Source organism: Lissotriton vulgaris, chromosome 10, assembly GCF_964263255.1.
Source record: "Lissotriton vulgaris chromosome 10, aLisVul1.2, whole genome shotgun sequence".
Classification (NCBI taxonomy): domain Eukaryota; kingdom Metazoa; phylum Chordata; class Amphibia; order Caudata; family Salamandridae; genus Lissotriton; species Lissotriton vulgaris.
This window is the reverse complement of record NC_141698.1, coordinates 113568369-113594280: the sequence shown is the minus strand read 5'-3', so window position 1 is coordinate 113594280 and position 25912 is coordinate 113568369. Positions and strand designations below refer to the sequence as shown.

The window sequence follows — 25912 nt, the reverse complement described above, 5'->3', positions numbered from 1 at the left end:
GGTGATCAGTAGTGGGAGGCTTTTTAGTATTCAGGACAGTGATGGCTTTTTTGGAGTAAGCGATGGGTGGGGAGTTTATGAGGGTCAGGGACCAGAGGTGGTGAGGATTTTTTTGTAATGATTCGGGGAACGGGTGTAGCTCAGGTGCTGTGATAGCTTTTTAGGTGTAATGGATTGGTTCAGTTAAGGGAGATGTTTTTTTAAGGTTCAAGCAAGGGGTCAGTGATGAAAGTTCATGGGTTCAAGTTTTATTTTAGGGTTCACAGATAGGTAGAATTAAAGTGCGGCAATGGGTAAATGAAGGACGCAGTTTAGGGGTTGGGTTATGGTTCTAGGTCAGGTGAGTGTATGGTGAGGTGATTCTAGGGGTCTGGGATGGTGAGGATTTTTTATGGTTCAGGGATGGGTGGAATAGAGGGTTCAGAGGTTTTCTATGTTCAGTGATGGGTGGAATTTAGGAGGGGGTCAAAGATGCTAACTTTTCAATTTGCTATCGATGCATACCATTTTCTATAAAGAAACTATTTGTTAGCTTATTAAGGCATCCTGATCAGCAGTTTTAAAATGCACTGCATCTAAATCCAAACTAATGTCTTTCAAAGTAATTGCACTGAAAATAGTATGAGACTTATAAATGATGTTGAAGGGGGCAGTGGTGTGCTGTGCTGCAGAAATTAGTTGAGTATACTTAAAAGTATTTTAAGAATGCGTCACTTCCCTCATTCTATCAAAACATATTTCCGTGAAAAGCCTAAACATTGGTCCTCCTAAACTTGTCCCACTTAACTAGACTGAAATCTAAACTGCTAACAAATGATGTTGTTTGGAATCTCATTACTATTATCTCTGATTGTAATTGTAATCAGCCCTGGCTGTGGAATGGAGGGGCTCTTAAACTGGTACTTCATATGGAAGGAGTTGAAGAGCTATGGTTATGGTACTTTAAAGGGGTGCAACTGCAGATACAGCGGACGTGATGTTTGGTGTTATGTTTTAAACTTACTACATTCTAAGTTGTGTACCATTCACATGCAAGGCCCTGTAAATTGAAGGGAGAGTCTTATGCAATTTTAACTATTTGATTGCATTATCAGAATCAAAAAACGCACAATTTTATGTAAATCCTGGAGGCAGCAACTGCCTTTTTCCTAAGAACATAAAATAAGTTTGACGGCAGAGTGAAGAAATGTCAAAAGAGTGGTTCCAGTTGGGTAAGGATTGAAATCCCTCCAGGACATACTTGGGAAGAGTCTTTATCTGCTTCTTTAGAGACTTATTTCCCCATCTTATTAGTGGTAGTGGATGTTACAGCCATTTGGGTGTCCCTTTCCTCTGAGAATTAAGAAGTATTTTAATGACCAAGACGAGTGAAAACAATTAAAAAACAAAATAAATACAACACCCTTTCTTTTCCAAACACAGAAGATTTATTAGTTGGTCACAACCTGTCCCATATTAAGACAGCTGAGAATGAGAGAAAAGACTCAAATTAAATATTGATGTTTCGGTGTCTCCTACTCTGCCAACAAAGCACATCAGTGGTATTTTCTCCAGCGGTCATGCTCTGAAAGAAAAGGAAAAAAATGAAGTCAGAATTAAATATTATGGTTCTTAACAAAACCAACTATTGGTCAACATATTGTGTGGGAATGATTTACTTCAGAAATGTTTCTGCGTATATTAAATCTGGGCGTAATGGGGCAAATTAAAAAGAAAACTGCCTTGAATTCACTTTAGGCAGATGTTGTTTAGGTTGTAAAACTTCAATTTAAAATATATAAAATTTTCAAAAACGATACATATTGCATCATATAATAGGACTGGACTACGATTGTAAAGTCAACAGGGCATATGGGAGCAAAGTATAAGAAAGTCAGTTGAGAAGGTAACGCAGATTTGATCTGATGCACTGAAGGCATCCCAAAAGTTGTACATCCTTGAACTACCATAAAAACATTAGTTTCATTAACATGCATTACTTTATCAAGACCATCCAAAATCCGAAATGTTCCTAAATAAGCTTTAGAATTTAATCTTACCTAAACTACCTAACTACCGAAAACTATATACTAAAATATAATGAAAATAGTTCAAGAGTATAGATGAAGCGTAAAGGAAGCAAGAGTCACAAAAATATATCAAATTAATTAAAGAAGCCAATATGAGGAAAGAGATTGAAACTCTGTATAGTTACAAACACTATAAATTGTCAAAAAAGGGCACACTATTGCTAAGAAATTATGTATAAATAAGGTAAAAAGGGGGCTTTGAGATTCTAATTCTTCTCGTCTTTCTTTGCAGGCTAACTTTCTGAAAAACGCTGATGGGCAAGGGGCCATATTTGTTACCCAGTAGGCTTTTATTCTGCCCCTCAAATTATATCAACACAAGGTGCCAAAAGTGGTACTCACACAGAGTGCATTTGGATTATAAGTAAAGCTTGGAGAGGACTGGAGGGAAATCTGTGAAGATCGCCAGCTCTAACAAAGCACCAAATGACATCTGTCACTTCTAGGACACAATTTCCACTCAAAAATCAGGAAATGCATGTTTGGGCCCAAGTCAAACTTTTTGAAGAAAATAAAACACATCTACACCTATACATTTAACAGATGTGCCACTTTTTGGGGATTCACTGAGCTCCCAGGAGTCTCAAGGGAAATCTATGAGAGTTATTTAATCAATACTTTGCAAGTGGGATTACTTCTGAGGGCTTTCAACAGGGAATAAAAACTACTTTGGTAAGTTTGGCAATTATACTATTTGCACATTTTCGTCTTCACATGTAAAATATTTCCTATGGAAAAGCCTGTACACCCGTTTCTCCCAGTAATGAGGAAATGGTCCCTTCCTGTTCCATCCTTGCAACATACTAGCTCATAGAAAATTGCAGTAGTTTTACATATGCCTCAAGGGTAAGGAAATTAAAAAAAAAATATTTAAAGGGTTTAAACATAAAAATATTTGCTGATCCAGATTTTCAGCAGGGCTTTTAGCACAGAGTACTTTTTGCATCTACACATGGAAATAAAGTGTACAAAGAAGTTTGTGAATTAGACCGTACGCTTTTGGAAGAGGAAAAAGTGCAGTATATCATAAAGCGTGATTTATACTAAGCAGGATGGTAACAAAAATGTCAACATTTACATCAAAATAGTACTTTCCTATTAGACTTTACTTACTAATATGGTCATACTCCCATATGTAGCTAATCACCACGTAACCAGCAAGCAACATAGCAATACCACCAATTCCCCCTTTCTTCACGTTGATGTACTTATTGAAATACCGGTCATGACCTATGTGAGAGAAATGGGTACAGAAAGCAGTCTTTAAAGTCAACAAATAAGCAAGATTCTACATATTATAATCATAGGCAGTTCATAAATCACATAACAGATTTAAGGTCACTTTTTTTTTTAAATCATGCAAGCAACCCACACAGTAAGAACTGAAAATCATACATCAAATTTTGTTTGTATTTAAAAGTAGGTACTCAATGATTCAGATACACGGGTAGTGTCCTCTGTACACATATCACCATGTTAGCTCATTAACAGAACAGGGAGGCTATAAAAAGAACTGAAATGTGGTAAATGTCAAACTACTAATCTACGTTGTCAGGAACTTGCAAGACGTCCCTACAGTGTGAAGGATGGTTGAGTCAGATTAACAGGAAATACAAAAAACAGTGGCTTGACTTGTCATTCTTCTTCACTGTGCCCAAACCTCTTATTTCTAATCTATTATTTTTCCATTGGTACATCTCACTGTCAAGGTAAAGAGAGTCCCACCTCACTTATTCTAATGTCGTACACATTTGTAATTATTCTAGGTAAAGAAGTAGAACAAAACACTAACCATCTATTCATTTTTTCCAAGAATACATCTGTAAAGTATTTATTTTAATGAATTGTCACCTAAACTCACATTTTATACTCTTAACACTGACAACACATTCGTATTTTATTGTATTTTTACATCCGCTCATGCCATTTCCTACGCATATTTTTGCAAACCTGGGAGCCCTGTGAGGAAAATACCAAACAAGCACTTGTCACAACATTACATGGAAAAGTGTTCTTAAGACATTTAAGCATTGGTGAAACCAAGAGGTCTGGCTTATAGCCGTGCTTGGCTTCAACCCATGTAATCACTCATCCATCAGTCCATGCACTTAATCACATATCGTTCATGCATTCATGCATCCATTCGTCCACCCACTGAATAATTCTTGCATTCACATCCTCACCAACACACAATCACCTATCAATGAAGAGGCATGTTGAGTTATCAGCTAGACCTAATGGAAATTCTGCTAATTTGGGAGTGTGCTTTTGGTGGTGTTTCGCTACTATTCAATGAGGGATAGTGGTGCGAGATTGCTACTATATAGTATAGTGGGCAGGATGTACCACTACTGCTGAAATACAAGAGGCTGCAACATATGTAGGCATTTTTCCCCTTACGATCCCGTAATGTGGCCCCAGCCAACTTACGGCAGATATATTATTTATCTCATCCATTTCCTAATTTAAAACTCAAACCAACAAAACATAGCTTAAAATCTTCCATAGGAAAATAATCAGGATCAAAATGGCATTCACCCTGAACACTTGCCAAAACAAAAGATACCTTTGGTTTAATTAGCTTGTTTTACCACTTCAAAATTCAAATTTCCCCAATATCTTAAATTACCTAAAGGCATTTGCTTATGACGACATCTTCCACATTTAAATCATTGAACTCTTCCACCTAAATAACTTGGCGCTCTCCTTGACAGTGTCAAGTTCTCATACTACACAGGCATCCTTTATCCATGTGAAAACACGCCAAATCCTTCCACAAAAAAAAAAAACACAAAAAAAAACAATCATGAGCCAGATGAAATTTCACACTACTTCACCATCACCCAATTCACTTGGTTCTGGAAAACCTTTGAGCCATTGCCAAAATGCAGCATGGGAAAGTGGACCTACACAACTTTTTTCAAACCTACCACGCAGCTTTCACCTACAGTGCAGCACGCAACTGCTACGATCTAGGAAATCCACAAAGCACCTGCAATTACCAAACAATGATAATCCTTGATTCCTAATTCTTCAAGATGGGTTAAATTACTGACATTTGTAGAAATTATAATGGCATATGCATGTTCTGTTGGATTTCCGGATATGCTCAGCGATGTATTAGTGTGTGGCATGTCATAGGGGTAAGTGATGGGAGAATGGATTTTGCCAACTTTTGGTATGTATGTGACGTATCATGTAGAATGTGTTCTGGTGTATGGCATGGTCATATCCAATTAACCTGGGGTTTGTATTTTTTTCAAATATATTCTGTTATAAGTTCATGAATGGTTTCTTTGTGGTTAGTACGGTTGCACAAGTGGATTTTAACTCAATTGACAATATCGAACTTTACATATCATCATAGAAGACACCTCAAACAAGCACTGGCATAGCCAATAGGTCTCGCCTTTGGGACATTATAAGTGTTTAGCCAAGCAACAGTTGATGTTGCACCAAGGATATTGTGCTGCATAATTAAATACTTATAAGGTCCCAAAGGCGAGAACTATTGGCTATGCCAATGCTTGTTTACATTCATGCCGCAAACAACCTGCCCCACCGGAAGCTTGGGCACACAAATTCTCACTACCTAGACAGCTCAATCGTAAAACAATTATTGCACGAATTAATGTCATCACGATTGTCCAAAGCCGGTTAGGCGAGAGCCACAGGAGTCATTTCAATTATGCTCAATGACTTACCGGCGCCCGATTTTTTAAAAGAGGCTCGATAGCCTTTGCCTACTCGCCATAGAATAAAGCGCATCCTTTACAAATGGGTTTTCCTGTTCGCTCTGCCTCAAGCAGGAAGCGGTGTGTCCCAGATGGGCATGCTCAGAATTAAGCAGGCCAGGTTCCTCTCAGAAAGAGATCTGTCAACCATTTGCCTCAGAAACTGGGCATTGTATAGAATAAAAAGCAGCAAAAAGAAGTAACGCCAGAATTAAATTACTAGAGGTTGCTGGTTCATCGTCAATTTCTACCAGATGAAAATGGAAAGCTAGTGTAGGCGAGGGTGCTTGTGAATGGCAATCTATTCCGGGGAGGGTGGAATGGGTGACTCCTTGAATGAAAAAGCCACCTCAATGATGTCCTACACGGAGTGGTAAATAAACTTAAAACAGCACCTCTAGCTGCTTATTGTCAGGGCATCTGCCACCATCGTGTGCTCAGAGTCATGGGACAAAAGGACAGGTAGAAATGGGGGGGGGGGGGGGGGGGGAGAAGAGGGGGATGGGAGACACCATGCCCCGCGCCTCTATTCCACAGGGATTGTTCCAAAACGCGCTCAACCTGCACTACTGCAGCAATTCCCTGGGCGCCGTGCTAATGAAAAAGGACACACCTGCTGGCTCGCCCGCTGGGCTCTGGCTGGACGGCACGGCAACCTCTCGCAATCTCAGTGGGCACCAGCGGAGGAGACAGAGCGACTGCGGCGTATTTAGAGCTGGTGTGAAATGGACTATTGTCATAGTCACAAAAGCCAGTCAAAGACTTTCATTCCTTGGGGCTGTTTGGGGATTCTGCCCCTCCCCTTAACAGTTACTCCAAGCTCTACAGGGATGGATTAGTTCTAGGTCCCTCTAAGACAGCGTGGTGAGGCAATGGAGTGCTATGTGTACTCCGCGGACCACCTGTTCCAAAGTCGCTAGGTTAATGCGCCAGCTGCAGAGCTATGAACGAGCCGACGAGGTTAAAGGTTCCAATTCCAGTAAAATTGAAGGGTGGGTTAATGCACAGACCGTGTACAGCCCAGCAAGCGCGTGCTCAAGCAAAAACGAAACAGCAAAAATCCAAAGATGCCACCACGCTGCAGTTACATGAATACAGGTGGCAATAAAATTATATTTATTAAAAAAAGGGAGGGAAGATAAGTTGCAAGCAACTAAAAAAATAAAAAGCGTTGTGTTCGAGGACTGGCTCTCCCCGTTCTTACCGCCACTGCTGGCTCCACAGACGAATAAAAGAAACTGAGGGGGAGGGGCCGATAAATGAACAGCCCAGAAAGCGTGCGCTCTGAATCTCTCCCACGTGACTCCCATCTGTTTACAATTAACAAGTCCACTAGACCCGGGTATGATAATTGGAAACAGATGGCTCTGCTGCTTGCTTTCGCAAGTTGTATGCCGTGGACGGATACAAAGGTGGGTCATGCACCCGCCTTTGTCGAATTGTATGCTGTCTTTTTATAAAGACACATGCAAAGCCCAATAGCGTGTGAGCACCACACGCACAAGCTTCAAGAAAAGCTGAGAAAAGTGTAGAGATGCCAAGAGGCCCTCTCCTAGAGCAGCGCATGCGTGCTGCGCTCTAGGCGAGACCTAAAAATGGCCACATTTGTCTCCCTTACAGAAAAATATTTATTCAAATAAACTCATCCCACTCCCTAATACATCTTGGGCAGTATCCCAGAGACCTCCACTTGCTCCAACACTACTTAATCCACACAAAGTTTCTTGGGCAGTATTACTTTATAACTGGGACACTTTTCTTCACTTATAACACAAGAGCACACAACTTTACCTCAAAGTTTAGTCATGCCTGGATACCCCTGAACATGGATGACTGCCATTTACCTAGAACATACCCAACCAAAACTGACTTTATCATGATTAATAGTGGCACACACGTCTTGTGCTTCTTAACTTCTATATATTAGCTCACACCATTTTTTCCAAGATCATGTGAAGAAAATCTCAGTCTATTTCCACTACATTTTTAAGCAAACTGGTTCTTCCACAAAATAACTTCTGCAGTAAAATAGAGAATCTCAGTTTCTCTCAGATCAGTAAATGCAATGCATATATAATGGAACATCTAAAGAGAATGTTGTTTTCATATACTTTTGCCCTTCACACAGCAGCTCGGTTGATCACCAACCACAGTGCACCTAGATTCAGAGCATATTCCTCATACTGCTTTTTAGGTTTTAACACTAGCCACTCAAAGACTACCTTGCAAATAAACTCAAAATCTTAGGATGCAACAGACAGTTTTGGTGCACACCTGAAATCTAAAAATCTCACAAAGAATGCACTTGCAAACACGCCTCTCCGAAGTCTGCTGTTATGAAATAGCCACCAGCTTCACTCAAGACCTGCTTCCCCCTCCTTTCAGTGCTTCAGGAACAATTTTCTAACTAACTTCACAACTTTCTTCATAACCATGAGGAAATCTCTTATTACCACACCCATGACATGCTTCTTCAATGCTGTTTACATGACAAGGCTTTCTAACCGGGTCCAAAGGCTTGTACAGCCATGCCGGTTGCACAGACTTGCCGATCATCACAATGCTCCCCTTTTCCCAAAAGCTACCTTTACGCTGAATAGATGCTCCAATTGAAGAAGTAAATCCTACTCGATTTACACATGCAAAAGCATCCCTACTGCAGTAAGTAGGATGTTTCTGATTCCGTGCTATTTTTTTTTATTAAAAAACTACAATAGCTCTGGTGTGTTTATCTCACCCATGTAACCGCATGATATAGAGTTAATGAAAGTGGAGTCTTACTGGAGGTAAGTGAATACCCACCTCAAGGAATAACAATGCTCCTATTTAGGGGGAATCATCAAAGTCACAACATTATTTTGAGTTCAATGCCCTGGTAGCTGTAGCATGGATCAAGTTCCTGGGGCAACCCCACCCACATTTTCAGCAGTTCCTCTTTCCCCTACTGCAAACAATCCCACAGTGTTCCTCCCTTTCAAAATCCATGATGGAGAAACTCTTCTCCCCTTGTGCAGAGCTTTTGTGCGGAGGATACGGAGCAGTCCCTGTCTCCCTGGTCCCTCAAAACCAGTTCTGGGAGTAACTGCCCTCCCACTGGGTTTGGTACCAGCATGTCGTTGCTGGTCCACCTTAACTGGTTTTCATGCATGGAGAAGAAAAACACTCATAAGACTCTGGCCATGTTTTTACTCAAAGAACAGTTTTCACGTATTTTTCATGCCAAGTACAGGCTGGGTAGTTGCTAGAGAGCAAATCCAAATTAGCCTTCAGCAGCTTCAGGCAAAATAAAAAGGTAACTTTCTAAAAGTTACATTTTCATTATACCGGATTAAAATCTGACTTTACCATTATTTTCCATTAGATTGTATTTTGATCAAATATAAAAATACGTCTTTGATTGGAGTCTGTAGCTAGTATATGTTAAAAGTTAAAAAATTAATGTGTATAATTTATAGTTTGACTTTTCCTATGTGCCAGTTAAAGCCTGACCAGGACTACATCGTTATTGACGCGGTCACCGAGGGAACATGCCATTTTTAATGTTACACCTGTTCGATCTAGGGTTCAAAATGTGCTTGGGGTGACTTACTTAATATTTAAAATTAGAGTGATTTTGACAGGTCTGTGCCAATGGTTTCTAGTTGCTGCAGTCACACTACACAAGGTAAGCAATGTTTTCACTGCCACTGTAGTGGATGGTGCAAAAAGTACTGCAGTCCACAGGTGGCATGTAATTATCCATGCAAAGGGTGTTTTTCTTAACTATTTACTAATGCCTTATAGGAAAGTTAATTGTGTCAATCTCATTTAAGCCAAATGTGAAATGCTTAAATGGGTAGCATGCGCATATTATTGCACATACTTGATAGGTAAAAATCTGAAGGGGGATCCAGACAGAAAAGGTGGATTTTCTTCAGAAAGTATTAAAAATCATCCCAAAACAAGGTAAATTATCATGGGAAGGTACAAGAATATAAGCTTTAATTAAATGAACTAATACAGTGGTGCTGTTACCTTACTGCTTGCCAGTACTTGAACTGCAAAAAAGGGTATATCAACATGTTTCCTGGTTAGTGAATTTTCTTTGACATCCCATTCAATGTAATTTGTCGAATGTTCCTTAATACATTCTTAGGTTTTAGGCGATAGTAAGGAGGGATACAAAATAATGAAAACGTGAATTATAGACACTGTTCTTCACAAAACTTACCCCTACGGAAAGCTCCCAAGATTCCATTTGGAGTAAAATCCCTTGTTGCCAGCCAGGAAGGAAGTTGTCCCAACTTAACATCCATCAATCTTCGCTCTGGAAGTGGCACTGATAAAAACGTCACATTAAGATTTTTTTTTTTAATTCAAAGCAACATATGAAAATGAAACCTGGACGAAACATTACAACCCCTAATCAAACTAAGATAACCATTAGGCCAGAAAAAAATATGCTTTCATGGCAAAAGCTCCATTTAAAAACATTTTGTAAATGGTGGGTACATTATAAGTAGGGCTCCCGGTTTCATGGTGGTATTTTCGTGTCATTTCCGTCTGTATTTATTCCTATTTATTTTTTTGCTAATTTTATCTGTATTTATCCATTTTTATTTTGGGTTTTGTCAGACAAATGAAGCAAAAAAATAGTACATTTCCATGTTTATTCAAACGATAAATGTAAACTCTTATCTGAATGTATGACAGATTTCAATAATATGAAGTCCCACAGATGATAAATCAATGCACATATGAAAATATGAACATTTTAGTATCAACCTTTTGCAAATTTACTGGAGTTAAAGCCTCATAACAATAATTTCTTTATTTGTTAACCGCCTACTCAATCTTCACAGCTATTGGCCTGACAGTATTCAGAATCACAAAACAAAAACAAAAAAAGACTAATTTCTGTTTTATCCACATTTACATATAAATACAGACAGGTAAATAAATGGTTTCGGTCTGTATTTATCTGTAAAAACGGAAAACAGGGAGACTTAATTATAAGTCACATCTGTTACACAGTAATGCCAAGAGGCAAATATACATTTTACTGAAAACTCGAGGGTTAGGCAATTATACAGTTTGTTTGGGAAGGCCATCCTGCAGGTACGGTATCATTATATGGCAAAGGTAGAACACATCATACCTAAATCAAAAAGAAGGTAAGATCACTAAAATTAAATAAAAATAAATGGCAGTAAAACAGTAATGGAAACAGTATCTTTCTGTTGCAAATAATGCAGTAAGCTCTATTGCCCTATTACCTAACCACTGACACAATAAGGTCAAGTTTCTGATTTTAGCTTAACCTTTTACGAAAGGACGCAGGTCTTCCTTTGCTCTGTATATTCCAGTTATGAAGACTGATGAAGTTTTTCTGAATGATGCCTCTAAACACACAGTCTTTCCCTTGTCAATCTCGCCATGTGCCAGTGAGGATCCAGAGAAACACTTGCAATAGCTCCTGCATGGTGAAAGATAGCACCGTCCAACCCAGTTGAGACGCTGTCCCACCTCAGGACACAATGAAATTGAGCTACATTCAGACTCTGCCCCTGCACATTGATGCCAGGTCCTCTTTTTCTGTGCCAAAGGTCTGTATCTGAAGCTCTACTCCTACAGATTTCGGTTACCACTGAATTCTCAAATTCTTACATTTAGGGAGCACCATCTTTGCAAGCTGTTAAAGATACTAGGTTTCAGGCCATGCGTGTCAGAATGGTCAGTGGTGGACCCACCTGACATCTGCTTATTGTGCCTTTGGAACAAGCAGGATGCTAAGCCATGTAACAAGTGTCCCCGATGCACCTGAAGGCCATTAGGAACAGAGATGTCAAACTGTACATCGCAGAACATAAAGAGTGTGACCGGTCTCTGTTGAGCTAACCCCCATCAGGTCGGTCGAGGAGAAGTCAACAGAAAAGCACACAGACAAGCTGAAGAAAACACGTGATAAGTGTGTCTGAAGCTCCTGGACCTCTAGGCACTCCTGTTCCAGGGGAAGATTATGCAGGTAAAGATCGCTGCTCCTGAATCTGACCTTGTTGTCATACTGATATTGAAATCAACATGCCTCGAGTACTCCTGGTCCCAGTTTATTTTGCAGCATCTTGAATAGTAGTAGAAGGCTATTTACATTCCTCCCAGTTCCCCCTGGTGCACCTTCTTGCTCCACGGAGTCAGACATCTGCTGGGAAAGTACTCCCCTGGTGCCAACAAACATTTCCCTATTTCTCCACTGGATTGAGTCAACCAGAATCAAAGCTTTAGGCAAGTAAATTGATTCTGATGCCAGTTTGACTTTATGTTGCCTTGACAGGTTCACCTGACTCAGAGTTGCAGCCTTGTTACTGGGGCTACTTTCTACTGCACACCAGCTTCAGCAACAATACTGGAGGTTCAGGGGATACTCGAGGGATCTTATGTACTACAGATGATAATTCTCTGACCCTCTGCAGAAGCTAACTCACGCACACTTTTCATGGTGGCAGAGGTTCAGGAGATTCCGTAGGATGAGGTCAACAATTTCAGCATAACTCCTCTTCACCTTCACCAGGTACCGCTAACAAACCCCTTAAGTTAACCCTCCAATCTTACGCAGAGACTGGTAGGCAGCAGAATCAAACATGTCTGCCTTATTCCTTCATCCAGGCAACCTTCAAATTATCCAAGATCGCAATGCTCTTACATGTCTGGATGCACCAGATCTTATTCCCCCAGTTTTCTTTCAGCCCTCTGCAAACCACACGATTCTGCAAGAGGTAGTGATGATGCTCACCAAAGAAGAGAGTGAACTGGTAGCAGAGGCGGAGAAACAACTAACCTGTTAATCGCAGAACTTTTTGGCTCCCAATAAGGAACTAAGATGTGCTTCCTTTCGCCCAAAAGAGGTTTCACATTGCCATGTAAGAAGTACATGACACTTCCTAGGCTCTTTTCGCCACCTTGACACAAAAAAAAAAAGGGTGAGGAAAGGCTACCCTGTACTCTGGTGCTAGGCGAGGGAATGCAGTCCAGAAAAAAACCTTATCCTGATCATCAAACTGTGTTATGGCCAAAAAGAATCCTCAAGAAGTCCTTCCAGCTCATTCCACCAAAGCAAAGCCACGACTACTGCTTTAGCTTGTGCATTCTGGTTTTGGACACTTACCAGACAGCCACATTGACATCTCTCCATACTTTTACCAGGTAACACTCATTGACTCACAAGTCACAGAGGGGGTTTTTGCAAGCTCAGACCTTCAGGAGTTTGTAGTTTAAAGTTGAATACCTAGACCCACCTCCTTGGAGGGGGCAATATCTAATAATTAATCGATCAGCATGCCAGGTTGACCATCTTTGACATACAGCCAGCATCCTGGTAGAAAGACAGGTCTCAACATGGGTCTCTTGGGAAGTTTTTTCTGGAACCCAACAGCAGCATTTTAGTTTGTTTGCACTCTGAACATTAACTTTATTGAAAACTGACTGGCTCTTAACCCATGGGTAGTTCATGTGAATCATTTCACTTTAAAAAAAAAAAAAAAAAAAAAAAAAAGGAAAGGGTGTGTCAAGGCTCACTCCACAGAAAAAAGTGTAATGGTATGAGATGTTAGGGACCAGAACCTTTGAGAAATGCATGAAACAACCAGAATTGGCAACTATAGAGTTAGTCTGTTGAGTAGAACCGTAATAATTTGATTTGTTATGGGCATCTCTTGATCAGACGAGTAGCTGTGTAGTGAATGCTTTTGTGCTTTTTAAGGGGAGCTATCTGTAACTTAAATGCATTTATAAAGTATGTTTAGTAAACTATTAAATTGATTCTTCCATGTAGTATTCCACTGCTTTCATGCGGTCTATTTTAGTACAGAACTCGGACAATCATATTCAAATTGGTCTTCGGTTAATCCCAAAAGCTGCAGTTAGGTTCGTATTGCTTGGCTTTCTAGACTCTGAAATGGATGGATGGTTATAGAATAGTATTTAATTTCCAATGAAAGGGCATTTTTGATATGCCTATAACTTTTCACTCTGTAGACCAGGGGTCTCTAAACCAGTCCTGGAGGGCCGGATCCATGCCAGATTTTTGGGATATCCCCATTGAAATACATGTAGTTATTTTAAAAATCTGGCATGGATCCGGCCCTCCAGGACCGGTTTGGAGACCACTGCTGTAGACAGTTTTAAACGAAATGTGGCTTTCTTCAAGCTTAGTAAACTAAGCTTCAGCATGCCAAGTCGTGTGAAGATCCATGAAGTGCAGAGAAAAAGTTAAGAGATGGAAACCAGGTTTCCCATTTTAGCTTCCATAGAATATTTTGCATGCGCCTACAACTTGAATGGCATTTACACAAAACTTGGCATGAAAGTAGAACTTTTCCCCAAAAACAAGCTTTCACCGTTTTGGTTTAAATTGGTTTAGTAATCATTGAGTCATAAACATTTCACATTTTCAAAGCAGGCCTAACGGGTTAGGATTTTGATTTTCTCTGCCGTTTTAACTTCTGGATTAAAACTCGTGACTCTGGTCAATCACTTAAATTTTCGGAGAATCCGATTGGCTGAAGAAGACCTCAAGTTTTTTCTAGCCACATTGAAATTCACATGCTGTTCAGACTTTTGAAATTTGCACTAGTGAAATTGTCCCCCCCCCATGCCATGGGTACCACCAGAGAGTAGCAATAGATGAAGTTATATATGTCAAACAATATTTTGAGATGAGACTGCATATCATATTACCCTCAATACTATGAAAGTATATTTCTTTGTTACCCTGTGCATTTATGTATTTTAGTGATTGGCATACATTGTAAGACCATAAACTTTGCCATTGGTGTGCGTGTTATATAATTTCCATGTCTTGTGTGTGACTTATTATTTGCAATCCTAAGATAGTTTTTAGGTTATAATTTAACATAAATGCACTTTAACTGGTTTTAAAGTGAATTTCTGTTTCTTTTAAACTTATGTTAAGATATTATAACCAGGGCTCCCGGTTTCATGGTATTTATTTATTTTTTAACGTTTCCATCTGTAAGTATCCATATTAATTTTTTGCCCATTTTATCTGTATTTATCCATATTTATTTTGAGTTTTGCCTATAAACGAAGTTGTACAACTGTAAATTTCCATATATATTTAACTGACAGACGAGCACTCACACTTTGATGTCTGTTGTGTTTGAGCTATTTAAACACTTCCATGCGCAGGGAGTACCCCGGCAGTCTGACGTCACAGTGGGCATGTGCAGAGGACGGCCGGGGACCACCTGAACTCCGCCCACACATTATTTCGCCCGCACAGCGGCGGAATTCACGCCGCGGTCAACGGGTTAAGCTGCCAAATATTACATAACAATACATCCACTGGTAAATAACAGCATTATACCACAAGTGTTTATTGACACATGCCGTGAAATTTCATCCTGTTTTTTTTTATTTCCCACGCTGTCTATCTGCTCCCCTGTTGGGCTATAATTCATGAAAGACAGCACGGAAAGTCACTTAAAAGCAGCACATTTTTCAGTATTTATCCACTTTTATGAATAAATACAGACCGAAAACATTGTTCAAACGGTTTGAGCTGCATGGGTCTAGTGCCTTATTTGTACAACCAGGGCACTCGCCAGCAGGCCACTGCAGCTTGCACCACTCACTACCCATGCCAATGCTGCCAAGGACAGTACGAACAACTACTGACCTGCACACTCCTACAATATTTTATCAATAAACATCTATCGTGCTAATTTCTAAATTGAACAAACAACGCCACAATGCGGCAGACTCCTACAAGTGCTGGTAAACCATTTGCTCAAATTAATCACTGCATGAGTCTCAACACTATGCAAGACGAACCACAAAGCTAATTCACTAAGACTTGAACAGGTGACATTTAGAATACAGGTTCGACTGAAACGTTGGGTGTTATCCTTTCAGTCAGGCCATTGGCCCATGCTGTCTTACACAAGTATTGAAACTAGCAGCCTGCAGGAAAAAGGTGACCTTGTAGTAGAAACACTAACATTCTGAGCTACTTACTGTGATGGAAGAATGAAGCCGGATGATCTCTTTAACACAAACACCTCTGCTGTGGTCAAATTAGGTCTCTGGGCTACTTTAGTGGCAGTGGAACCTATCATCAAATGAATGCATCAGGTGCATAAAGAGCATCATACTGGCAGTGGAAGGCATGACCTACAAATTTTAGCTACAGCAGTAGAATGATAAAGCCATTTTGCGGTTATCAGACGTTGCAAAACTCTCTATAACACACATACCCGACTGGCAAGAGTTCATTGCAAAGCGCATTCCACTCATATGGGTGTTGTGCTCTCATAATTGCGATATTAGGGAGTGGTGCACATCGGCAAGCAATGTAAATACCCTCTAAATGTCGCAGTACCGCGTGTTTCAACTGAGGAGAGAGGTTCACCAATGGAGCCTTTAGATGTCCGAGCACTGTGCTCTCGTTAAAGGTCCAGCAGTAGTAATGTCCGAGTAACCAAATGGGGTTTTCAAAATACCCCCAATCTACACACCGCTGCTCGTCGTAAAGCTAGATACACTGCATTTCTGCAGGAAAATATCATATTCGAAGAGCCAATCAACATACTTTGGACATGCTTAAAAAAATATGTATTTGGCCCCAAGTGAATAATTTGAAATGAATTGAAACAGAAGAGCGCCTGCTACCTGAAGCCTCACCTGAAATTAAATGTACTGAGAGGTGTCTGCATCTATTAAGGGGTGACATGTTTATCACAACCTGGGCGAGCAATTCGAATCTATAATTGTACATTTTTTTAACAAAAAGGAATACCGGAAATAAATTGCATGTTAGAATATCACGTATAGTGGAATAAAGTGCATCGAAGTGCACTGACCTATATCAGGTAAGGGGGAACTGAAAGGTAATGACCTCAATCTGAGCTCACGGTTCCTCATATGCAGAGCTGGGCGAGTCCTTGACCCAAAGGCAAAGCTGTTTTCGTGCATTCTAGGCTTCTCGGGAGTAGTTACTACCCCGGTTGCACACCCTGGCCTCTAGAAGACACAGGGGTTTCAGGGAAGGCCGTTAATCTCAGATTTGCCATTCTACCCACGTCTACAGCGAGATGAAACCCGGTAACATCCTCTGAATCCTCACCTGGTTTATCCGCCATCTTTGAGTCCGAGAGATGTCACTGGCGAAAAGGCTTCTGGGAAATCCGCATGCGTACAGGTTGCCCAGACGAGAAGCTCCTCCAACCGGAAATATTTTCCAGACGCCGACAATTTTTTTGTTGTTAACTTTCGCGGCGGCCATGTTGAAGTGTCAAAAAATAGACCTGTGCAGATTCTACTGCCTCTAAAACATGTTTCTAGAATCTTACTCAAAACATCAGTATCGGTTTTCTATTTAAATATTTATTCAGCAGAGGTTTAACAGTTCACGTAGCTGTCAAGTTTTCAGATGGTTTATGTGTGACATACCCATGTAAAAAAGGTAAGTGGGAAATTAAAAAAAAAATCGGGAAAATGTATTGCCCCCATTGACTTCTATTAAAACAGGGTCATTTTCAGGCGGGAGGCAGCCGACGTGAAGCTATTTTTTGCTTTAAAAACTCGGGAGTCTCCCGCCGGAATCGAGCCTGTTGGCATGCATGGTAATGAATAGTGGATTTCACACAGAGTACTCAAGCTCGTTAGAAAACAACATAAAGCACTGATAACTGTTGTTAACTCGGATACTGATGGAGAGATCTAGTCTTAGGCTGAACTACGCAATTTGTTAGTAGGAAACCTGTGCTTAAATCCCAGCTTTACCACTTTACCAAATTGTGTGGTCTGGGGCGAATCACTCCTCAGTCTCTCGTTTTCCCTGGGCGACCAATCTGAGCACACCATGAATGAATGAAAAATTTCCTAGCTAACGTAACGGAAAGTTTCAATTCTATTAAGGACAAGGCGGCGAGGATTATGCAGTCCTTTCTTCTCTTTATTTCGACAGCACATTCAAAGTAGAACCAAAAACAAAAACTTCAAACTACAACTCCCATGAGCACATGGGGCACAGTGTCCATAGTAACAGCCGGCCAATGGAGATGGTGTCCGCTGTATAATCGGTGCTGACGTCCCTTCCGCTTCCTCTTCTTCTCTGTGAGGAAAACTCCCGGAAACGCTCCTTAGTCCTTTTGATCTTGTCCTAAATCAATACAAAACAAACCGTTATCTCGTTCTTCTTCCCTACAAGGAAGCATCAGGAGACGGTGTACAACAATTCCTAGCAAAGAGCAGTGTTGAAAAACATTTTACCAAGAGAAAACTGTGTACCTGTACCAAATCATTCTACAAACTATGAATACCACACAGCAGCAGAAAAGACCCATAAGTAAACAGAAGGTGTTACTTACTGGATGTACGTAGATACGGGTGGGTGAGACCAGCAAGTCTCGGGTGGGATAATCCTCGCCTCCTTGTCCTTAATAGAATTGAAACTTTCCGTTACGTTAGCTAGGAAATTTTTCATTCTATGTCAGGACGGAGGCGAGGATTATGCATGTTTAAAGCTTATCCACCACCAGTTCTGCTGCGCCATAGATGGGCTTGAAGTAATATTTTTTGAACGTGGACTCCGAGGACCAATCCGCTGCCGCCATGATGTCCTCCAGCCGACCGCCCACCTGCACCGCCTTAGAAGCCATTGCCCCTCTTGTGGAATGGGCTCCGAATCTGGTCACGTCCACACCCGCCTCGGTCATGATCCAACGGACCCACCTGGCGATGGTTGGAGAGGAAACCGGTTTAAAGGGTTTCCGCAAGGCAATAAGGAGTTGACGCTCTCCAGGAGGGCGATACTCCAACGTCATGTCCTCGTAAGTTTTGAGACATCGTACCACGCAGAGCTTGGGCTGGTCCAGGAAAAAGGGATATGACACAGATCTGATATTGGTCTTGGTCCTTCTTGTCACCGTAAACGTGACCCCTTCCAGAGTAAACATTCGAGTTGTGATATCCAGCGCCCTCACATCCGAGACGCGCTTGCACGAAACCAGACACAAAAGGATCGCCAGTTTGGCTGACAGTTCCTTCCTAGAAAGATACTGGTTATCCCCCCAGGAGGAGGGGAAACGCAGAACAATGTTAACATCCCAGAGACCTTCATACCTGGGTTCCGGGAGCTTGGAAAGTCTAACACCTCTCATCAGTTTGCAGACCCAGGGGTGCTCGCCCGCCGGTTTCCCATCGAAGTGGGCATGCCCCGCCGAAATGGCGGATCTGAAAGAGTTAATAGACCGGTAGGCCATACCCGACCGATGCAATTCAGCCAAGAAATTTAGGATGTGGCTAACGTCCGCCCCCACGGGATCGGCGTGTCTTCCCAGACACCAACGACGCCACCGCTGCCAAGCCGAGCGGTACTTCTTGACAGTTCCTGGAGCCCAGGCTCTAAGGATGAGGTCCTCAGCGTCCGCCGAAAGGCATCCGTCCTGCCAACGTCCCCTGAAATCCTCTATGCCATGAGATGCAGGGTCTCTTGAATCACCAGGGGGTGAGGCTCCCCCTGAGGGTCCGAGAGCAACGAAGGGAACAAGGGTAGTCGAATCGGACAGTCCCATGACAGTTCCAGTAGAGAGGGAAACCAAGCCTGGGCTCGCCAGAAGGGAGTCACCAGGACCATGGAAGCCCGTTGCCTGCGGACTTGAGCTGCCACTCGTGGAATCATGAGAAAGGGGGGAAATGCATACGCCAGTTCCCGTGTCCAGTCCTGTAAGAAGGCATCGATCGCCGAGGCCTCCGGGTCCGGCCTCCAGCTCACGAACCTCGGGAGCTGTCGATTGAGTCGAGATGCGAACAGGTCTATCGAGCATGGACCCCACCTTGCCATTAAAGCCTGGAAGGTTGAACGTTCCAGCCGCCAGTCGCTGAAATCCTGGAAGTTCCTGGAGTGCCAGTCCGCAATCGAATTCTGAGTACCCGGAAGGTATTCCGCTGACACCGATATCTGTCTCTCTAGGCAATAGTGCCAGAAGTCCTTCGCCAGATTTGCTAGCGCACGCGACCGAGGGCCGCCCAGGCGATTGATATACTGCACTGCTGACACATTGTCCATGCGTAACAGAATACAGCACGAAACTCGATGCTGAGTCAGGGACCTCACTGCAAACGAGCCCGCTAGTAGCTCCAAACAGTTGATGTGGAGTAGCAACTCCTCCTGCGTCCAACGACCCCCCATGGTAACGTTGCCACAGCGTGCGCCCCAACCCGACCTGCTGGCATCCGACTCGATGATCAGGTCCGGGCTGGATCCGAAAATCGCTCTCCCATTCCACGCACTCATGTGCTCGATCCACCACCGAATCTCCGTCCTTGTCTCCTCGGTGAGAGAGATGAGTTCGGAGTACGTCAGCCCCTTCCTGAGGTGCTGTGCTTTTAACCGCTGGAGGGCTCGGTAGTGCAGGGGACCCGGAAAGATCGCCTGGATCGATGAGGAGAGCAGTCCCACGATGCGGGCCAACTGCCGAAGGGATATCCTGTCCTTCTTCAGAACCTGGGAAAGTTCCTTGCGGATCTTGGACACCTTCTGTTGAGGAAGGCTGAGAGATGCCGTCTCCGAGTCTATCAGGAAACCTAGAAAAGTGATCTGTCTGGTCGGGAGGAATTCTGATTTCTGGGTGTTCAGCACGAAACCCAGGTCTTGCAAGAGAGCAATAGTCATGTTCAAGTTGGACTTGAGCCGGATCGGAGACTGGTCCAACAGCAGTATATCGTCCAGATATATGATCAGTCGGACTCCTCGTTCGCGGAGGGTCTCCACCACCGGCCGAAGGAGTTTTGTAAAGCACCACGGGGCCGATGATAGGCCAAAAGGGAGAGCCCGAAACTCGAAGACCTCCCCGTCCCAAAGGAACTGAAGGAATCGTCGGTGTGGTGCAAAGATGGGGACCGTGAGATAAGCGTCCTTCAAATCCAGGCGCGCCATCCAGTCCCCTTGGAGGAGAAGATCTCGTAAGAGATGAATCCCCTCCATCTTGAAGTGGCGGTAGACCAGCCACTCGTTGAATTCCCGCAAATTTATCACTGGGCGAAAACCCTTGTCCTTCTTCTGGACCAAGAAGATATTGCTTAGGAATCCTGCAGGATGAAGATGGGATCTGCAGATCGCCCCTTTCCTGAGGAGGTCCGCAACCTCGTCGGCGATCAGAAGTCTTTCCTCCTGTGAGAAAACTAGAGGGCGAGGGCGAACCCTTTGATGGGGAAAACCGTAGAACTCGATCTGAAAACCTTGAATCCGAAGTAATCCTGCGCCAGTTGCAAAGGTGCTCCCGAAGCCTCCCCCCCAGAACGTGTGGGGAAAAAAGGGTAACACTCACCGGATGGACCTCCTGGGGCGTTGACGCCCCCTCGGTAGCCTCTGCCGCGCCCCTTGCCTCTACTGGGGTAGAAGTTTCCTTGGCGACCGTCGTTCCAGCCGTTGTTTCGGCGCTGGTTCTTGTTATGGGGGCCTTGCTGGGGCTGATGACCAGAGGAGCGGCCCCGTCCTCGTCCAGCCCCGGCAAAAACCCGCCCCGGGAAAATCTTTTTGACCGTCGTCTGAGCTCTGTCCAGTGCCGAGAAAGTGGTGACAAATTTATTAAGTTCCTTAATGAAAGGTTCGCCAAAAAGCTTGCCTTGTGCAATGATCCCTGCTTCTGAGGTGGCCAAGTCTCCCAGCTTGGGATCTATTTTGATGAGGAGGGATCGTCTACGCTCAGCCGCTAACGCACAGTTCGCGTTCCCTAGGAAGCACAGGGCTCGCTGTGCCCAGCCCACCACGACCTCCGTGGACATCGGAGTTCCCGACTCCTTGGCTCGCTCAGCCAGTTGAATAATCTGCGTCACGGGTCCTACCGCGTCCAGGAGTTTGTCCTGGCAGGCTCGCCAGGAGCGATCTATGCCTTTCTTCGGGTCCCTCATGAACTTTGCGAAGAACGCACAGAGCTTCTCGTCAATATCCGGCGTGGTGGCCACCCTGCCCTCTAATTTCGGACGAGGGCATTCACCTCGCATGCGGGTCCTAACATCCCTTTCCAGGGGTTGGCGCACTTTGCTTGCAGCGTAAGCCGCCACCTTGGGATCCGGTACCCACTCCGACGACCTAGGGTGGTAAATGCTCGTCGGGTCAAACATGTCCGAGGGAGTGTCTTCTCCCTCCAAGGATCCCGAGGAATGAGGCGTCGGGCGCCAAGGTCTACCCGAGTAGCCATCATCCTCATCCGAGGAACCCTCATCCCCCGAGACACCCTCTCCCTCCAAGGGGAAACCATCCTCCTGGTCCGTGTCTTGTGCGACCTCGTCGCCATCATCTCCGGGCAAAAGCCCCTCCCGGCAGGGTATATGCTTCAGTGTCCGCGCACTTTTGCGGAAAGAGTCTCGCAAACGCTCGAACTCTTCCTAGTGCCCCGCAGGACGCTTAGCTGATTTTTTACCCCCCCCCAGCGAGCTTTTGGGCCCACGGTCCGCAGGGCCTGCAGCGCCAAACACCCCGGGGATACTCTGGGCGAGAGCGTCCACTCTATCCCGCAGAGGCGCAAGCACCGAGTCCAGGGCCTGCGACAACGCGTGGCCCACCGCAGGCGGGAAGGGTTGGGCGAGGTGGAACTCCTCTGCCTCTTGGGTGATATTAGCATCTTGGTCCGAAGACTGCATTATGGAGAGTGTAGGCACCAAACACCTTAATTAATACCAAAGGTAGCCCCCTCGCCGGTGCCCAGACAGCAATCTGTCAGAAACATAGAGGTGCAATACCTCAACTCGCCACTAGAGGGCATTGCGTAACTAGCGCGTGAGGAATCACCGAGAGCCGGTGTCAGGGTGAGGGTTGGTGAGGGCAGAAGAATCTGCCTCAGTGCGCCGTGTCAAACGGAGGTAGGCCGCCGAGCAGCGTCTCCGTGAGAAGCGGCACCCCACAGAGCCGGGAAAGAGCGCGAAGCGCTCCTGACACGGTCCGCGATATGCGGGAGAATGCGCAGGCAGAGCCTGTCGCGTGTCAATTCGGCCGCGCGAAGAAGCGCGCGTACAGAGCAGGGAAAAGCACGGGCAAAACCAGGCTAACAATCAATAAGGCCACAATAACATATACACGTCAGAAAAATAAATGTCACTTATCTGACGAGCAGAGAAGAAAGAGGAAGCGGAAGGGACGTCAGCACCGGTTATACAGCGGACACCATCTCCATTGGCCGGCTGTTACTATGGACACTGTGCCCCATGTGCTCATGGGAGTTGTAGTTTGAAGTTTTTGTTTTTGGTTCTACTTTGAATGTGCTGTCGAAATAAAGAGAAGAAAGGACTGCATAATCCTCGCCTCCGTCCTGACATAGAATTTAATTCTATGCCAGGACCGGAGGCTCTGATTATGCTTTCCCAGGTCAAACAGGATTACTTTAGAAGCCATCCCAGAGTCATTGAATGATCATCCAACTACTCTAGAAGTCATTTTCACATCATCAAGCTCTTGAGGTCATCAGCAGAGCTTGGAAAAGTCAGCCTGATGATTTGAGGATGAGTTGAAAATGAGTATCTGATGATGCCACAAGGTGTGATTGTTTCTGATGATCAGAGGATTAGCAGTCGATGACGTCTGAAGATGAGATGGTTTCTGATGATTTGAGGATGCTTTTAAGATGACTATCTGTTTACTTCATAGGCACTCACAAAATTAAACTGGCCCTGATGGTTTGAGGAGGGCTTGCTTATTACTCGAAGAGCCTTTCTCTGTTCTAGTTTCATTTTTGTCACAAAAAATAAGCCTTAGTACTAATTTAAGAGTTACTTGTTGATTAGTGAACAATGAACACCGTTTAGCTAACTAACAAGTTTTCATTTACATACAAATAAATGTTGCTTCATACTAATGGGGTCTTCACGCACCAGGATGTAGAGTGTAGTATGCTGCCTTACTGAAATTGAGTATTTAATATTAACATTGTACATTTATGACAAGTCAATGTTTCTCAGCATACTTTTACGTTTAAAAGATAAGAAATAATATGATTTACCACAATTCAGCATATAAAAGAGATATATTTATTTGAACTGTAAAGACACCATATTTTAATGTAACATGATATTTGTTGTATGCTGACACAAAATATTTTCAAATTGTGCTCATTCACTAGCTTTTACAGCCTGAGCCAACCCGTAACTCTAGTCTTGCTATTACATATCTGCCAAAGTTTCAGATTGTCACGTGTGACATTTTTATAATTTCAGTGTAATTAAGAGTGACATATCAACGACTATGAGGGACACTTTCTCATTAGCAAAATAAAGCAATGAAGACGAGGGAAATATTTATATAAATATAATTACACACATTTGATCAACATAACCCCTAAAAGAATTTAAAAGTGTTGCAAAGCACCAGAAATGGAAGGACACTAACCTCCACTTGTGTGTCAAGGTCAGGAGGTCGAACACAAGCATCGGTCTTCCTGTAATTTAACTCGGCTAGAGCGCCACCCGGCAGCAGCAATTCCTGGGGGCCTGCTTTGTCGAGGAATATACCAGAATGTTAAATGAAACTATTTAATTGGTACATATAAACTGAGATTCTGGTACCAGTGTTGTCACAGCGCACTAGCGCAATGAGGGCCCCCAGCACGGATGTTTGAAGCTGATTTAAAAGACGCCACCTGCCTAAATATAATAAATGAATATATTTTGAGAATATGAATAATTTTTTGAATTTTCTGTTAAATGGAGAACATGTTATCAATGTTCTCCATTTAACTGATGAGTGTGGCCCCGCTAAAAATAATTTGTTGGACCAGTCATTTATATCATAAAATGGTTGTAAAAAATTAACCATTCAGTTAAGTAGCAGAGTCTGGTGTTGTTGTAGTCTTGACACTAAACGTTCTTTCTACTTCCGCTTGTCGCAGAACTAGTAACACCAGGCTCTTTTGACAGAGCCCTGCGTGAGGAGGGCGGCGGGGAAGTGCTGGAAGAGAGTTTCGAGAGAGAATCAGAAGATCAAAGGGAGCCTCGTGATAAAGAATCCCTCATCTTAACATGGAAGGCTGTACGGCTTAATTCACGCAGGGCCTAATTTGAGGAGGTGTTCTAGCTGTATGCTGGCGCCATGTGCGTGCTGTTGAATGTTCATTATGTGGTAACATCCGAGCAGAGTTGTCTGTGCAGCAATAGCACAAATTGGTGGTAGTGTCCTCCCCAGAGAGGAGAAATGTCCGCACATAGAGTAACACTTTTCCAAATTGCAAAAGTATACGTGTAGTTCAAGACTTAAATATGAGTCAACATCCCTAGGTGCTTCTACAGCCTGATACACACCCACCACCAGGAGTGTTAAATGGCACACAATGTACCTAACATGAAAAGTTAAGGAATAGGCTACTAAAGCACTCTACGTAGAATCAATTTAGTACAATCTAGGTAATCCTAGATATCTCATTTGGAGAGAAATAATCCCTTAGTATTGATTGTCATAACCACTGTATCTACAAATCCAAACAAATTTCTTTGTCGAATAACACCGGATTCAGAGATCCAAACAAAATGTTCTTTCAGTCCTTTATTGAGAATCCATATGTGCAAGTTTAAAACTTCCAAGCTCACACCGCCGACACGTGTTTCGTCTCTTTCTGAGACTTTTTCAAGGCTGGAAGTGGCAAACAAATAATATAATAACATATATATATATATATATATATATATATATATATATATATATATATATATATATATATATATATATATATATATACAGCTATAGGAAAGCCAATACAATAATTACAAACATACATTATTTACTGTACAGATTAAAGATTAAAAATTTGGGAGCCAAACGTGTATAATCAGTGGTTCACAATTAAGTTCAACAATTTTAACCCTAACGGACAAATATTAAGTGCATCACACAAATCCCACACAAGAATATAATGTACAGTGTGCGCACCAGGAGTCATACGCTGTAGTTGTATTATCATATAGTATGTGGGCGCCTAGGTCATGGACGGATCACGGCAGTTCCCTGTGCCCGCTGAGCAGATATCCACTATGGATTGTAAATATACTTGTGGACTTTAGGAGGAATTACTAGTGAGATTTGGCTCCATAGTATATTACGGAATGGATGCGAGCTTGCTACAAGTG

The 25912-nt window shown here is 43.0% G+C and overlaps 1 protein-coding gene across 2 annotated transcripts; it reads right to left on the bottom strand.

Moving 5' to 3' along the window:
• Window positions 1-1404: 1404 nt before the first annotated feature.
• On the bottom strand, window positions 1405-17031 carry ATP5MF (ATP synthase membrane subunit f). 2 transcript variants are annotated; one of them, XM_086940645.1, is made up of 4 exons: window positions 16923-17031; window positions 10014-10121; window positions 3183-3299; window positions 1405-1564 (listed from the first exon to the last, which is right to left on the bottom strand). In XM_086940645.1, the coding sequence occupies exons 1-4, from the start codon at window positions 16936-16938 to the stop codon at window positions 1536-1538; spliced, it is 270 nt and encodes an 89-aa protein (XP_086796771.1). In that variant the 5' UTR covers window positions 16939-17031; the 3' UTR covers window positions 1405-1535. The 2 variants fall into 2 exon arrangements, with proteins under 2 accessions (XP_086796771.1, XP_086796772.1); XM_086940646.1 differs by lacking the exon at window positions 16923-17031 and adding an exon at window positions 15815-15947.
• Window positions 17032-25912: the final 8881 nt, after the last annotated feature.

Excerpts from the sequence above, each read along its gene's own strand:
- ATP5MF (XM_086940645.1), bottom strand. Across the intron at positions 3,300-10,013 it reads CTTGGGAGCTTTCCGTAGGG|GTCATGACCGGTATTTCAAT; the intron begins GTAAGTTTTGTG and ends TCTCTCACATAG. Across the intron at positions 1,565-3,182 it reads ATGGGAGTATGACCATATTA|AGCATGACCGCTGGAGAAAA; the intron begins GTAAGTAAAGTC and ends CTTTTCTTTCAG.